At 33.1% G+C, this 16208-nt stretch overlaps 1 protein-coding gene across 34 annotated transcripts in view; it reads left to right on the top strand.

The window, feature by feature from the left end:
• Positions 1-16208, top strand: part of LOC117315970 (location of vulva defective 1-like) — a 69424-nt gene that overhangs the window by 43600 nt on the left and 9616 nt on the right. For 25 of the 34 annotated variants that reach the window (XM_033870419.1, XM_033870415.1, XM_033870420.1 and 22 more), the window contains 16 exons: positions 803-856; positions 1341-1382; positions 1837-1914; positions 2403-2423; positions 4459-4500; positions 4765-4818; positions 5271-5294; positions 6225-6266; positions 8511-8780; positions 9398-9445; positions 10021-10080; positions 10495-10533; positions 11429-11446; positions 12642-12686; positions 13342-13359; positions 15266-15355. In XM_033870419.1, coding sequence (XP_033726310.1) covers positions 803-856; positions 1341-1382; positions 1837-1914; positions 2403-2423; positions 4459-4500; positions 4765-4818; positions 5271-5294; positions 6225-6266; positions 8511-8780; positions 9398-9445; positions 10021-10080; positions 10495-10533; positions 11429-11446; positions 12642-12686; positions 13342-13359; positions 15266-15355 — 945 coding nt within the window. The remainder of the gene's footprint in view (positions 1-802; positions 857-1340; positions 1383-1836; positions 1915-2402; positions 2424-4458; positions 4501-4764; positions 4819-5270; positions 5295-6224; positions 6267-8510; positions 8781-9397; positions 9446-10020; positions 10081-10494; positions 10534-11428; positions 11447-12641; positions 12687-13341; positions 13360-15265; positions 15356-16208) is intronic. The other 9 variants (XM_033870414.1, XM_033870427.1, XM_033870418.1 and 6 more) reach the window with 9 other exon arrangements.

Here is a 16208-nt window from a genome sequence, read left to right as displayed (position 1 = left end):
GGCTTTGATATATTTTATTTTATTGGATATCTTGTATTGGACTGGATATCCTTATTGACTTTGATATCTCTTATTGTATTGGGTATCTAGAGAATATATGGTGAGAATAAAAGAGCCCGCCTAGACTGATAACATAAAATCATGCTTACCTACATTTGTCAACTACGAGGTGAGACATTTGTTCTTAAGACAAATATTTAAGCACGTGGTGTGGAATTTTCCTGGTGCCATACGTCGTATTGTCACCATTTCATATTTGTAATGGGTTGTAAGTGTTGTAATGTTTTATTGCCCATCGACATTTAGATCCCAAGAAGGGTAATCTTGTTTACGGTTTTCCTCGCGAAACCGATGTTTGATTAAGTTTGATTAAGACTAAAATATACCATATATAATGAAATAGCATATTACTAATATATTGATAAGAACAATAAGGATATTGTAATCACTGACAACAGTAACGCATGGATGTCTTAAAGAAGGTTGCATGTACGTTTTGGACGTCAAGATATGGGTAAAAGTTATGTTATAAACAGGCTATCTTTTATATCGGTAAAAAATTACAAAGTTTAATTGTTTCAATTTCCACATTTGCAGTTAATAAAAAATGAGTAATGTTAATATATAAAAACAGGTCAGGCATTTTATATAACTGACGTTTTATGAATTGTGGTGTCTGATAGATGTATTGTTTATCCATGAAAACATGTCATTTTTACAGAACTAATATTAAGAAGTTGCCATACAATTACTAATTGGGTAACTTCATTATCTTATTTCAATATATTTTATAATCTTTTAGGACAAATGCGCCGCGGTAACAGACGTGGAGGACCACGAAGGAACGGTCCTAATGGTACGTAGGATACATAACAACAATGCCAACTATTTAAATATACACTACACTGGTTGGTGAAAGCCAATGTATCCGGTAAAATAAGAAATAAGGGATTTTGAAACTAAACATTTTCAAATTCATAAGCGAACTGATATATTTCGAAGAAACTTTTGTATTCTGTAAAGAGAGTGCCAGTCAGGCCACTTTCTACCGGGTAATGCTTTTGTAAGTATATATATATATATTATATCACTTTCCGTATACTCTTCTAAATTAATTATTCCAAAAGTGTACATCGCTAGCATACAATTTTGGCATTGGATATATATTTTTTCAACATGGAATATCTTAATGACTTTTCGTTTTCGTCCGTATAATAAAACAGTAAAAATATGTGAAGTCACCAATATTTTTCCTGTCCAAGTCCGATGTACTGAAAACTAAATTACCCAAAGAAGTTTTTTTAGGAAAAAATATGTACGAGCCTATCTGTTAATTACAGGTGGTCAACGAAGAGGCGGCCCTGGACCGAATGGCGGTCAAGGTCAGTAAAGCTACAGTACAGACCTGATGTAACTGGTCATTATTGCATTAAAGAGATAATATAGCTCTCTGAAATCAATATACATGATATATTCAAGTTGAATGTAAAGCACATATTTATTAATACTTTATAGTATACGAAGTACCAATTAACAAAGGCTGTAACAGATGTATTTCATATAAAAACCAACATATGTGTAACCGAACGCGTATCTATGTAGAAGCAAAAAGAATTTGATATACAGTTGGATTCACATCCTCTATGCACTATGCTTCGTTAACAATTACCTTGTTGTAGATATTTCACACGACTTTCTTACCATAGAAGTGCATGTGTGGAATATCGAAACCATAGCCGAAGCTAAAACGGAACAGAATAACTGTTGAATAACGCATGTTGAAACTATCGAAAACGAATGGTATTATAAAATGTGCGACACGTTGTGTTTTTGAAGGAGGGAGACGCGGACCTAATGGCGGCAGGAGGGGACCAGGAGGTCCTAACAGACAAGGAAGGAGAGGAGGCCGCAGAGGTAACACTCTTAACAATCTTTTATTTTATTTCGTGATATATTAATTCTATTTTTGTCTCTTTTTTGCATCGATGACGAAAATAATAGTGTAATATTGTAGTTAATGTGTGCATCTGAAAACATCATTTATATTTCAAATTGACACATAGCTTCAGTGTGTAAATGATTATATGAAAATAAAACACGAACTTATATCATAAGATCTTAAACTATTAATATTACGCGTTGTAATCGTACTATACAAATCAAATATCTAACCATTTGAATATTTGACCTTGATGATCATTAAGATGGTAAAGTAAAGGTTCTATTTAACTAGTGTACAAATATTAAAAGTTAAGAAACATAATGTAGATATCGCATACGGATAGTGTTGTACAGAGAAATGAACATGGTGTAATGTTGCCCTAGGAAATCATTTTTGTTTTAATATCACACTAGTGTCTGCATGGATAGGTTTCACTTCATTATACCATTAATTACGATAGGTCCTTTGAACCGTAGGCGAAGTGAGTATAGCATACTCTCCTCACCTGTAGTTGATCCCGAATGTTGATATCTCGTTACGGACCTGCATTGTGGCATGTTCTACCTTGACTTGATGTACTTCCTGTCGCACGTTACAAAGGATGTTTAAAACAAACAAAAAAGCCAGCATGACGATACCTCGATTATTGTATTCCCAATACATAAAAATTGGAAAATGTCTATTCTTTTTTTGTCAGTTTAATCTCCTATATTTTTCTAAGGGAAAGTAGAGGGGTTAATACATGCAATAACTGCATGCATGCATATTTTAGCGTGTAAATATTTCAAAGACTGGGCGAATTCTTGGTATTTTATTTACGTTGATATTCCATAAATGTATATTTAATTTTTGTAAATTTCCTAAGACTCATATCTTATGACAACATAAATCTTTATATAAAGATGCAAATTGATAATATATAATGATCTATATAATGTGCAATAATGTTATCTGGGCGTCCTTGTTATATTATACACGCTGAAGTACATGTCTATACATGTTCCTTCCTTATTCCTATGTACTGTCGTACCAGGTAGACCCCTTAACCCTGTCCAAATGAGGCGAAGTAAGTAGCAAACAAGCCAAAGCTTTTATCATGATATACGCCTCTTACTGTTAAGGTTGTGTTTTCAATGGGCCAAATTTCTGCGGATGTACTAAAATGACGATAACAAATACGCTATTAAGGAATTAATCTACGGTATACATTCCTTGTGAAAATCCACTTTTATTGGTGGACTCTTTTCTATCAAAAATCATTACGCCGCTGTATCAAAGTTTCAAATGATCACGCAATGTTTTACGTTATGGTTTTGTTTTGTTTGTTTTATTATTGTTTAATGCCCTATCTGCTAAGTTCATTTAAGAACAGCCTCTCGTGCGTGCGATATGTTTACGTTGTGAGCTGATAACAAAAAAATTATCCTATAAAAATGCTTGTAACAAGCAAGATTGGATTATTATAAATTGAAAGTTTATACCGAAAACTATAAAATAAAATAAAGTTTTAGGACATAATGGTGTCTATTTTTCGGGGAATTTGGAAACAGTCTATATCTTTCAAATATAGCAGAAAGTATAACCCATTGAAAATAACAGCCCTTGTAAGAAATTGATACACATATAGCAAAGATGCTTATTGGTTATGTTATTGTATTGTCCCCAAAATAAATTACTGCTGCTTACATAAACATATGTCTACTAACATTTGACATATGTAGATTGTAGTTTACATCCATGAGTGGATATAGTAAGACTTCGAGCATGTGTGCATGTTGTTATTCGTGACATATTGTTACAAAACTGATACGCATGTATCCAATACGTATCATTCCTATGATTGCTTTCGCCTTATTGGTTATTACAAGAAATGCATATTTCTTTCACAAGTTGTTGCTTTGTCGAATGCACGAATTTCAATATTTATGATATTTACACTTTTTATAATTTTTTCTTATATATATATATATACAATTTTTATAGTTTGTTTTTCCTACCAATGTAATTCTAGTTTTGTCTACTTTGAAAGTGTATAGTAAACAACAGAAACAAGATCAAATAATGATATATAAATATTATTGTTGACATCAAACGCGGTAGGTGTTTGTTACTCGCTGTTAGCATAGCTTTTGTAAATTACAAAGTAGAATGCACAAATGCAACTAATTGTATACCATACGTATCATTTGGTTATTGAAAATAAATACTTGACCAAATGAAACAAGCAGAAAGCGAATTCAATCAGTTATACCTGTGAATTAGTTTAACTTCGATCACGCTAGATCGTTTTTGGGGTAAGGGAGACAATCCTTTCAATAACAGCAAATTTTATTTTATCACTAAGCTTAAGTATACAGTTTTTGGAAGTAAAGAATATAAGAAACATAAAAAAAGCTGCGTGATTATAACGAACGAACCGCAAGAAGCAGTCTCTGTTTGTTGACAATAATAATTAAGGTGTTGATATTGAATTTGATATGAACAATAGTTAAATGGGACAATTGTTTAATATACAGATATGATGATGCAAAGGCAGATGAGAGACCGTATGCTGAGAGGTAAGATTTAAAAAAAATATGTGGATGAAACTAACATAAAATACATTACACAGGAAAATATGACGTTCAGTCATTAAGTAACGAAATGGAGTGAATAATAAGTTGGTGATTCAAGATGATAGAATATATGTAATTGTTTATAGCTTAATGACATTAAACATTTTTCCATGCAAATACTATAAACAAACCCAAGGGTTGTTATTATCGTGATTTTTCCATAACAGAATTCCCATTTTGTCAGCATATTATATTTCCCCATTACAGCACGCGGTTTAGAGGTGCCAGAACCCGGCGAGAGACCAGGTCTAGGAGAAGGAGGTATGCTATTAGATTGTTGATGTTTGTTCGTTTTTCTTTTCCATCATTGTTTTTTTATTAACTAAAGGTTAACGTTGTCGAAGGCTATCAAAATGAACAAAAAAAGTATGCATCATCAAAAGTGAATATTTCTAAAATAAAACGCAGCTCTATTATAATGAATTATCCGAGCTTTAATTACTTTAAAAAAATTAATGTTGATTTCAAATATATTTTCCGATGTCGTATTGACATTAGCATTAGCTTTATTCATATTTACTTACTTTTCATTTTGTAATCTTTTCATTTCTGCACATACCAAACACCTATTTTTTCATAAAAGTTTTTTCTTGAAAATCTCCTTCAAAACAAGAGCCTTTCAGGATTTTCAAAATAACGTTTTTTGTTTTAAAATATTTCTAATGTTCATTTTCTTGTTTAATTCATACATTGTATTTTTTTCTTATTTTTAGGACTTGGATCCATGATGATGATGAGTATGTAGTGATAACGTTTTCATGGGGGAACGGGTATCAGATCGAAGTTATACTTTGGTTGAAACTCATATTTTAACTGTTTTGGTAATCTATCACATCTATATGTGATGATCAATATAATATAGTTTTATCCAAATATATAATAAATATATAATATCAAACAAAGGACTCATTGGTAATCGTTATGTGACTACACTTACAGATTAAATTATCGGCAAAATATTTTAGCTTTATCTCGGGTTAAGATTTTCCATACATGTGACAGTGGACAAACCTGTTTGTTTACCTGCGCTTTTATATGTTTCATTCGTGCCTCAATCATTCCTTTTCATTGTCAAATATCCCAATAATATCACATAATGTGATGGTCAGATACTCATTTCGGCGACAGGTTTCGATTTATCAGTTAAAGTCAAAGATATCATAGTTCAAAAGAAATGAAGAAGCAACAATAAGTCCTGTTATATACATACCAGTTCTGTGAAGTCTAAACAAAATGCTACTTATTATGAACCCAAGTGAATGAAACATCCTGGTACAAAAGAAACCTGACCAAATCATGATTGCCTTCATCACTCCGTTTACCCAGTGTATTTAGATCCGATTTCATTGTTTAGAAACATACATAGTTTGCACAATCATCCGCTGAATGTCATACTGGAACTTTAAAATTTCAGAGAAATAACCAAACCTGGTACTAATCCTACTGAGAACGCTTGCTATCGCAGTAATTATACCAAAACACTCTCTAGAATACCAAACGTCAATAGTATAGATTGTGTACAGATGTGAAAGTAACATTCAGAAAATGTGACATTCTACTGAACAAAATTCAATACAGACACAAACCTTTACAAAAAAGTAACATACACGTCACATTCCCGGGAGTCATAATGGTTCTGTTCGTACATTTAAAATTGTATCGCTCAGGTCTGCTATCAGGGATGGGACAGAACGAGGGAGCCGGTTCCGGTAAGTGGGTTATCGAAATAATTCTGAACTTCACGGTAATCTTGCAACCTAAATCTTCTGAGTGGATGTTGCGGAACCCCTCGGTATTCTGGCAGTAAATGCTTTCCAAAAGGATGTTATGGAACATTTCTCGGATTAATGTAGACAATCTGTGAAAATGTTTCGTTTTAAACATCCACATTGTACGGAATACCGAGGTGTTTTTGCTGTCCATAATAATCACTGTATTTCAACAAATGCTAATCATATATATTAAACTCAACAACATTTAAGCATGTTTCATATAATATTGTATTAAAACATTAAAACATAAATATTTATTTTACACAGCATGAACTTTACATTGACGAAAATTAAGTCACACACCTACGAATCAATTAAATACATCTTCTGTAAAACATATATATTATATATTAATTGCACTGCATGGATAAAAGCATTTACTATTTTCTTTATCACACCCTCCACCATCTAACTGAGGTAAATCACATCTATAAAGCATGCTCAGCACCATTGTAAACTACTAATTCATTGTGACGTATGCATACCCAGCACCATTTTAAATTACTGATACATTGTGTTGTATGTATACCCAGCACCAATGTAATCTTCTAATTCATTGTGTTGTATGTTTACCAAGCACCATTGTAATCTACTAATTAATTGTGTTGTATGTATACCCAGCACCATTGTAATCTACTAAAGCATTGTGTGGTATTTATACCAAACACCATTGTAAACTACTGATACATTGTGTTGTATGTATACCCAGCACCATTGTAATCTTCTAATTCATTGTGTTGTATGTATACCCAGCACCATTGTAAACTACTGATACATTGTGTTGTATGTATACCCAGCACCATTGTAAACTACTGATACATTGTGTTGTATGTATACCAAGCACCATTGTTGACTACTGATACATTGTGTCGGATGTATACCCGGCACCACCGTAAGCTAATAAAAAGTTAGCATATGTTAAAATAGTTTAGTCAATTTCACTACCTGTATCTAAAATACGATTGCAATCACTTTTCTAACGGAATAACAGAACGTCTTCATTACTCGAGACAGTCTTATCGTTGGTTGATTTATTCGTTTTTACCACTGCATAATAAAAATATCCTACAATATGTATCTGATTTATTCAATACATTTCAAACCAGTGTAATTTCAAAACTGAATGAAATGCATGGGTTACTGTACTATTCAATCAGGACAGTCATTCATTATACAATCAATGTTATAATCATCTAGTTAATTAGTTATGCTAAAGACGGGCCAGTCACGAAGTCGCGATACATTATCTTTGTTGTGCAGTGTGGGTCATATACTGTCTCTCTTTGAAACAGTCATGTGTTCCTTTTTAAACAACGTATTTTAAAAAAGTCTTTATAAAATTGACTTGCTTTTCAGGGTTTTGTATATGTTTACAGTCCACTCTATGCCGTTATCTATAAAACATGAAATATGTCGTGGTTTTTATCTGTAAACAATGAAATATGTCGTGGTTTTTATCTGTAAACAATGAAATATGTCGTGGTTTTTATCTGTAAAACATGTCGTGTTTTATATCTGTAAAACATAAGATAATTGTCGTGGTTGACTAGGAACACTGGCAATATTGACAAAGAATTAAGTTATCATATTAGACTACTATTTCTTCACAAGGAACATTCATATATGTTATATCACGAAACTGCCCAAATATTTCATGTTATATAGTATATTATATAATTAGTTGTGTAATATATGTCGATATAATTCTGACCTTAACTTATGTAAACGTTTCCCACGAGACTGCAAGCCACGTGATCATGACCCACGTGACCAGTGGTAAGCTGGATCCGTGTACATATTGGCGTTTACAATCGTGTCAAGTTCACATCAATCATCACGTCCTATAACGTCATTATATTTGTATTTGTTTAATCTGTTCATATCATTTTGTCATATCTATATCGACCTCGCGTATCTATTATGATACTTGTATTACAATGCTATTTATTTATAAAATACAATAAATTATATGTCAGGGCCTGATTATCTTTGTACCTCTAATATCACGCATACGCCCTTGGTTTCTTATTTTGTAGGGTTCTTAAAGTATTTGAAGTAAGCTTTTCACCCAGATAATTCTAATGATCTATATTCATAATTCTAATTTGTCTTCCGATTTTAAAATCTTAGTATTTTATGAGGAATAAACTTCTTCACTTTTAATTATTTATCACAATCCAGGTAATATGATGGGAGGAGGAGGAGCCGGTGGTGGCGGAGGGATGGCCGATATGCTAAGCGCACTCGGTGGAATGGGAGGTATGGGCGGTATGGGTGGTATGGGCGGTATGGGCGGCATGGAGGCACTCATGGGAGGAGGAGGAGGAGGAGGAGGAGGAGGATCGTCATCTGGCGGTATGAACATGGCTAATATGTTTTCTCAAATGATGGGCGGATCCGGAAGTGGTGGAGGTAGTGGTGGCGCAGGTTCCACGGCATCACCACCCGAGGGTATGTCAATTTTTAAACACGTATTTAACTTTGAATATAATCAGAAACATTCGACCAAATTAACTTAAATTTGTTATAAATGTACATCACTTATACACTAAAAATAACAAAAATAACATGAAGCTTTATCATCAACAGTTTATTGCACCCATGTATGTACATACAAGTACAATATTTGAGAATTTGGGTAGGTAGGGGATGCCCAAATAACCTGCCCTGTGAATCGGAATTTGTAATTTTGTGATTTGTTGATTTATCAAAAAATATTTGTATCATTATTTCATATCTTATGTTGTTTAAGATGACTGATACCCTCTATCTAACTTAGTTTTACACTCTGTAACTTTTACAATGTCAATGTGATGTATGACACTTTAATACACAAGTTATTGATTGATAATATGTACAATGTGTCAGCATTTCCTTGGTATAGCGTAGTTATCTCCCCTTAGTGACGTGTACACATTTCCTTGGTATAACGTAGTTATCTCCCCTGAGTGATGTGTACACATTTCCTTGGTATAGCATAATTATCTCCCCGTTAGTGAAATGTACACATTTCCTTGGTATAGTGTAGTTATCTCCCCTTAGTGATGTGTACACATTCTCTCTGACAGGAGGTGCTGGCGAAGGTGGTAGCGGAGGTCAAGGAGGAGCTGGAGGAGGTTTGTTTTTGTCATATTCTTGGAAGGTTATTGTGGAAGGTTATCTTGATAGTACAGGATTTTTTAGTATGCATCTTTCGTCTATAGTGCGGGGTTTTTGATGCAAGTGATATTGTTTTAAGTCAGTTGAAAAGCCATTTGAAAGAAAGATTAATAAAACATTTCAATAGCACCGTATCTTTATGAATCAATATAAAGTTTAGATAAATTTTGTTTCTGCTTTAATATTGAACACCAATAAGAAGCGCAGTGTACAAAATGTAAAAAGTTACATTTTCCTTGTGTTTGGTAAATTGATTAAATGAAATGTTTATCTACTTTGCGATTCTATATAACATCGTAGAAAAGAGGCTGCGAAGAATATGTTTTAGTGATGAATTATGAACGTGGGCTTTAATACTTACCGTGTGGCACATATGGAAAACTATAAAGGCAGTGATGTATGATTATTTTTTTGCATTTTACTAGTATTGAAAGCATTATGTTAAGTAAAATGTTTACCGGAATGGAACCAGGAACCGTCTATGATTATAAGGTACGTTTAACTGACCTGAATATCTCCTTCTGTTTCCCAGCAGATATGATGTCAGCTATGATGGGTATGGGAGGAGGCGGCGGTGCAGGAGGAATGGGAGGTAATCAGTGTTATAATATGCATGACCAATCAAATAAACGGAGCAGTCTAATCAGATTAAAAACGACCAATTTGCAAACCTGTAATATTTTGTGCATTTTATATGCTTGATATGGCGTGCTTGTAATGCTTTTTTAAGCTTTCTATTTAAGACTTGATCGCCAATTTTAACACATTCTGTATATCCTTGCTTAACGCTTTGTGGTACATTTTTGATCATGACGTAGTTATGATATCAACATTATTATGATTTCTTCGTGCTTTATACGCTATTTGTTCTATTCACTTATTTGCATTAGTAGCTCTATTGACGATTCCACATGAGTGGACTAACATAACAATATGTTTACTCAGAGGTGGAGTCAAGTCATATTTACTCAAGATACGCATTATAAAACAATTATGTGTCTTCCAGGTCTTTTCGGATCTTTAATGGGAGGCGGTAGTGGAGGAGGTAAGAAAGCATGTTGATGATTAAAAAAAACAGCCCAATGCGTTGTATTCCTAAATGTACCCAAGATAATACCCGCTCCAGGGAACATTTACTTAGCGAAATGGCCACCATGATATGAAATTATTGTCCCATGACTTATACTAATGTTACGACATGAACAATCTGTAAGATATAAGACTCAACAACATGACATAACATCAGGAACAAGTATGCCTGTTAGTTCATCTTCTACTCGAAATTCCATCTGGATGCTAGGCAAAATAACCACTGATTACGTTAAGGAGAAGCAGTTCATGTTGAATTCGACCAAAGCAACATTCGATCTTTATATTTCAATTGTTAGACATTTAACCTAACCAATGGAAGAAGTATAATAGGTTTTCAATTACTATAACTTGTACAAGTCTATTGGTTGGTGTTAAAATAGTCCGTCATAAAAGGATGACCAGACAGTATAATTTAGACAAAAACAATGATTATGCAACACAATTTCCATAAAACAATATTAAAATAGCGTGATAATATTGAAATATATTTTTTGTAATTGAATCTTTAACATTATTATGAATATATTCCGTCAGCTGCGCGGAAGAATAATGCCGAGACTGTTATCTTGTTGTCTTCATTTAAGTGAGTCCTATGTACCTGCACCCTAGTATCTTAATGAGATCATTTTGAACAAAACTAACCTTCATCCCACTTTGCCTCTGGCCAAATAGCACGGTCCTATGTCTTTTTTATACAAATAAATGACGAGTCGTTTAGAGGGACGGACGACGGGGGCCGCACCATTGTGTAATCTTACTTGCCCTTCGAGCAGGTTAGCTAAATACCATGGGAACGTCAGGAGTTATATTTCTGTGAAACAATAACGCGGAACTTGATCTTTTTGCAGGTACAGGGGAAACAGCAGGTGTGTACAGGTGTAGAATGTCGTGTTCGAATGATATCCATTTCTGTATTAACCGTTCATCCACGTCCACATAATTGTCTTTAACCAAATGTGATACGGTAGACGACGTTTACATCCCCTTCTCTCCACCATCACCATTCCCGACCCCCGTTTCCCCAGGATACCTGGTTGTATATTCCCTTTGCGTTTTAAATGACTTAATGATTTATAAATATTTATTTATTTTCGTATTTAGTTCTCTCGTTTCCTACTTATTTATAGTGATACATTCTTTGCCACTAAACATTTGATATTTTACTTTTAATCAAAATACACAGAAACATCTCACAACCTCATGTTTTAAAGTATGAAGTTAATCTGTGCCGAAACGTAGCATGTAAACCAATACTATATTTCGTTGGAAGATTATGCGTACTACAAACTGCGATAATTCCTACGGTATTAAATCCTTAATATACCTTAAGTTTTCGGTAGACATCGAAGCTTTAAAATACTTTAACATTAGGACTGTCCCTTCACTAGTGTTCTATTGTTGCCTGTGCTGTAGGACATTGTTGTAGATCATTTCAGGACTCCCCTGTGCACGTGATGCATGTTTGTAGTAAATGTTCGTGTTTTACTCCTTGTTGTAGCATTGGACCGATTTACTTTGTTTTTCGGTTGCTAAAACTACGGCCTCCCCTGTTTGCGAGATGCAGGCGTATTGTATACGTGTATACGTATTTTGAGGGACTGTGTATGATCGTGTGCGTGATAGCATGGTGCTTATCAGACCCTAATTTGTCCGAGTAATATTGTATTTTTCTATATCACGCCTTTACGTTGGTTTGAATAATGTTTTGTGCTTTTCTACCAGATCCCTGTGATTTTTGATAATGTTCTACGATTTTGTATATCCCCATATTAGCGTAATAAATGTTTTTTTTATCAGATCCCTGTATGAGTAATAGGTAATATTCAATACGCGTGTGTGTGTAAAAGAATGTTATATACCTCCTTTATCATATCCCTGTGTTAGTAGTATTTTCCTGCGTCAAAGCCCTGTGATAGTTATTCTTTTATACTTCCTGGGCAGATCTCAGTGCGATGCTAAGAGGTTTTGGATGTCTCTGGAGTAAGGTTATTTTGTGTATCCTCTCTGTCGATTATCATTGTGTGGTATTGAGTAATACATGCTTTACCTTTTTTCTGTTAGAGACGCCGATGGGAGGATTGGGAGGAATGGGCAGCGGTATGGGAGGTACGAAAAAAAAACCCAAAATTATCCTATATAAATAAATAATAATGTTATTTACCAGCACAGGGAACACAGTGTTATCACGTACATTGGCATCTAAGGGATCTGCTGTCTGTTGAAGGCTTCCGTCGTTTTGCAACTTCATCAAAGGGAGATATTTGAAAATATCCCCTTTTTATATGCTATATTGACCAGACTAATGCTATTTAAAAATCATTTACAAAGCTATACGATTAACAGCATCTAACATTCATCTTTGTTCATATGAAATCAGTTCATCTTATCTGGACGCCTTTGTTTGAAACCGCCAATCTTAGCAAAATAATAGATAGAAACTATTTCTTAATGATGACATGAAAATTCATGTACGACCTTGTGTTGCATTGCATTATTTTAAAATATTTGAATAATTGGGTCATATACTAATAAACTAGGAAGATGGAAGTAAAATAATCATCCTTTAACATGCGAACGTGAAATATCCAACTCTCGGGTGATATTCCAGGGGAGGACAACCACAATATCACTCCGTGAGATTTCTCTTTCACTCCCTCAAGAAAGAGGACGATTCTATTCCATATTGTCCAGATTGTTTTTAATTGTCTTTACGTGTGTATTTCTATAATGCGTTCTGATTCGTTGCTCTTCTTTCTTTTAGCATTTGGAGGCGGCGGAAGTAAGTATCTATTCTATTTATAAAATTTCTAATTTCTTATTTTTTTCTCTCCCAAATCCAAAATTATAGCAATTTAATTTAACATATTTTTTAAAAAAGAAATCTTTCTCTTAACAAAAGATATTAGAATTTGTCCATTTTATTAGATAGATAAGGCAGTTTATGATATCGATATTTTTGATAATAAATAAATAATAAAAAGCATTAAATACCCAATAAATGTTCATTGTCAAATTAAATATAATTATCTATCGACAATATGCTCACAATTTTATGACTGCTTGTGCTATTTTAGTGTTACTAAAATCATTGGTAATTGTCGCTCCTTTCTTGCATCGTTTATAAACACATCCATTAGCATGCATATCTTAACCCATTAACATATGATAACCCATAATATTCATGAAACATCATAACATCATCAGTGCATTGCGATTTTGAAACAAGCATTTCTATTGGTATGCAAGTTGCTAGTGACCAAGTAAACACGGATTATAATCTGTAAAAAACCGCGTTTATACAATTATGAAATAGAAATAAGGTAGCAATCCAGATAACAGAGTTTTCTAACGGCCATTTTACCAAATACGGAATAGCATAGAAATATAATGAATACATGCACATATCATACCCTTGATAGTCAGAACTTTTAATTTTCTTGTTTTGTTTGAAATTACCAAATAAAGTACCATGAAAAAAAAGCGAGAGTGCAAACTGTTCTTAACGGGTGTTTTACTTGAAACTTGGGTAGATTTTTTGATCGAAGTGTACAATTGACACATATCTCCCCCATTAAGGTTATTTATGAATAATATAAAGAAGTCTCTACAAATATTTATAGTATTATTAGATAAAGGATAGCATTACTAATTTTCAGAAACAACTATTTTAACCGGCGTTTTATTGACAATTACTATACTCACGGACAACTGTATATGCTTTAAGCTTAACTAACTAATCAGTACACAAGCAAAGCTACGGGAAGTACTTATATTCACAGATTGCGCAATATATCTACAAACTATGCTCACAAAGTTAATATATACGAAGCGGTTTAGAAGTAACATCTTCAAATGTGTACCGCTTATGCTTACACGCTTACTAAATATTTAGAGGTAGTGCTAAATATACTGAGAAATGTATACTAGTAATATCAGGGCAGTGTTATATAACTACCTGATATATCAATTAACCTTATATATACTGCGAAGTGTATACTCGTAATATCAGGTGAGTGTTATATAACTACCTGATATAATAATTAACCTAATTTATACCGAGTAGTTCATACTAGTAATATCAGGGAAGTGTTATATAACTACCTGATTTATTAATTAACCTTATATATACTGAGTAGTGTATACTAGTAATATCGGGGAAGTGTTATATAACTACCTGATATATCAATTAACCTAATTTATACCGAGTAGTTCATACTAGTTATATCGGGGAAGTGTTATATAACTACCTGATATATCAATTAACCTTATATATACTGAGTAGTGTATACTAGTAATATCGGGGAAGTGTTATATAACTACCTGATATAATAATTAACCTAATTTATACTGAGTAGTTCATACTAGTAATACCAGGGAAGTGTTATATAACTACCTGATTTATTAATTAACCTAATTTATACCGAGTAGTTCATACTAGTAATATCAGGGAAGTGTTATATAACTACCTGATATAATAACTAATCTTTTATATACTGAGTAGTGTATACTAGTAATTCCTGGGCAGTGCTATATAACTACCTGATATATCAATTAACCTTATATAAACTGAGTAGTTTATACTAGTAATAACGGGGCAGTGTTTTAAAACTGCTTAATGTACTTATTAACTCGTGAAAAAAAATGTTTGATCAGCTAAGATTAATACGTATCATTTGAAATTGAAGATCCGTTTGGGATGTTAGGACTGGGACTTCGCAAGAAGAGATCGACAGATAATTCACATAGGAGACAGAAACGTGCCTTGTCCACAACAGGTGATTAACACATCTAACCATACAGATAGGTGTTCAGCGAGATACTCTCTCTATATAAATATACATGTTTATCATATGTATTTCATCAAAACACCAATTAGTCAGAGATATATTCTTACATAGACACATAAAGGTCGATATTTTATATAACAACATACAGAAAGGTGTTGAGGGAAATATCCTCTAAATTGAATAAACATGAATATGTCGATATTTCATGAAAAAAGAAAAGATAGAAATAATACATTAAACAATCAGAGGAATATTCTTTATGTAGACACATACAGGTCGATATTTCATATAACATCATACACCAAACATACAGGGTGATACCCTTTATATATACTCGTACAGGTGGATATATTCCATTTAAAAGCATAAAGATGGTAACATTTAAATCAAAGATGGCGGAACTGTGATTCTTCATAAGTCACGCAAATGAATTTATTGTTAAAACGGGATGGAAACTCTTCATTTGCGATGAAATCTTATTAACTATATATATTAATGTTAACAGAACTTGTCAGGAATTTTATGTTAAACATACTTTGCTGGTAGTAAAATTTCGCACAACCACGCCTTATAAGTATTAAGAAGTTAATACTTCTTTCTTTTTGTTTGTATGTGGAGATACTAGCGTTTTATTTGTTTTTGTACTATATTTAATGAACGCGAATTTAGCGAAATTAAAGCTTCGCGTGTATAACGAATTTTAAAGTATATTTCTAATATACAAACATGTAAGTAGGAACCGTGGCTACCAACGTCATATAAGTGATTATGTTTTGATTTTAATTTTTAATGTTTAACGTCCTAACAATAGCTTTGGTCTATCTCGTCAATAAACACAATA

This window comes from Pecten maximus, chromosome 17 (genome assembly GCF_902652985.1).
Source record: "Pecten maximus chromosome 17, xPecMax1.1, whole genome shotgun sequence".
NCBI classification, from domain to species: domain Eukaryota; kingdom Metazoa; phylum Mollusca; class Bivalvia; order Pectinida; family Pectinidae; genus Pecten; species Pecten maximus.
Note: the sequence above shows the minus strand (reverse complement) of the source record. Positions and strands in the feature narration are given on the sequence as shown.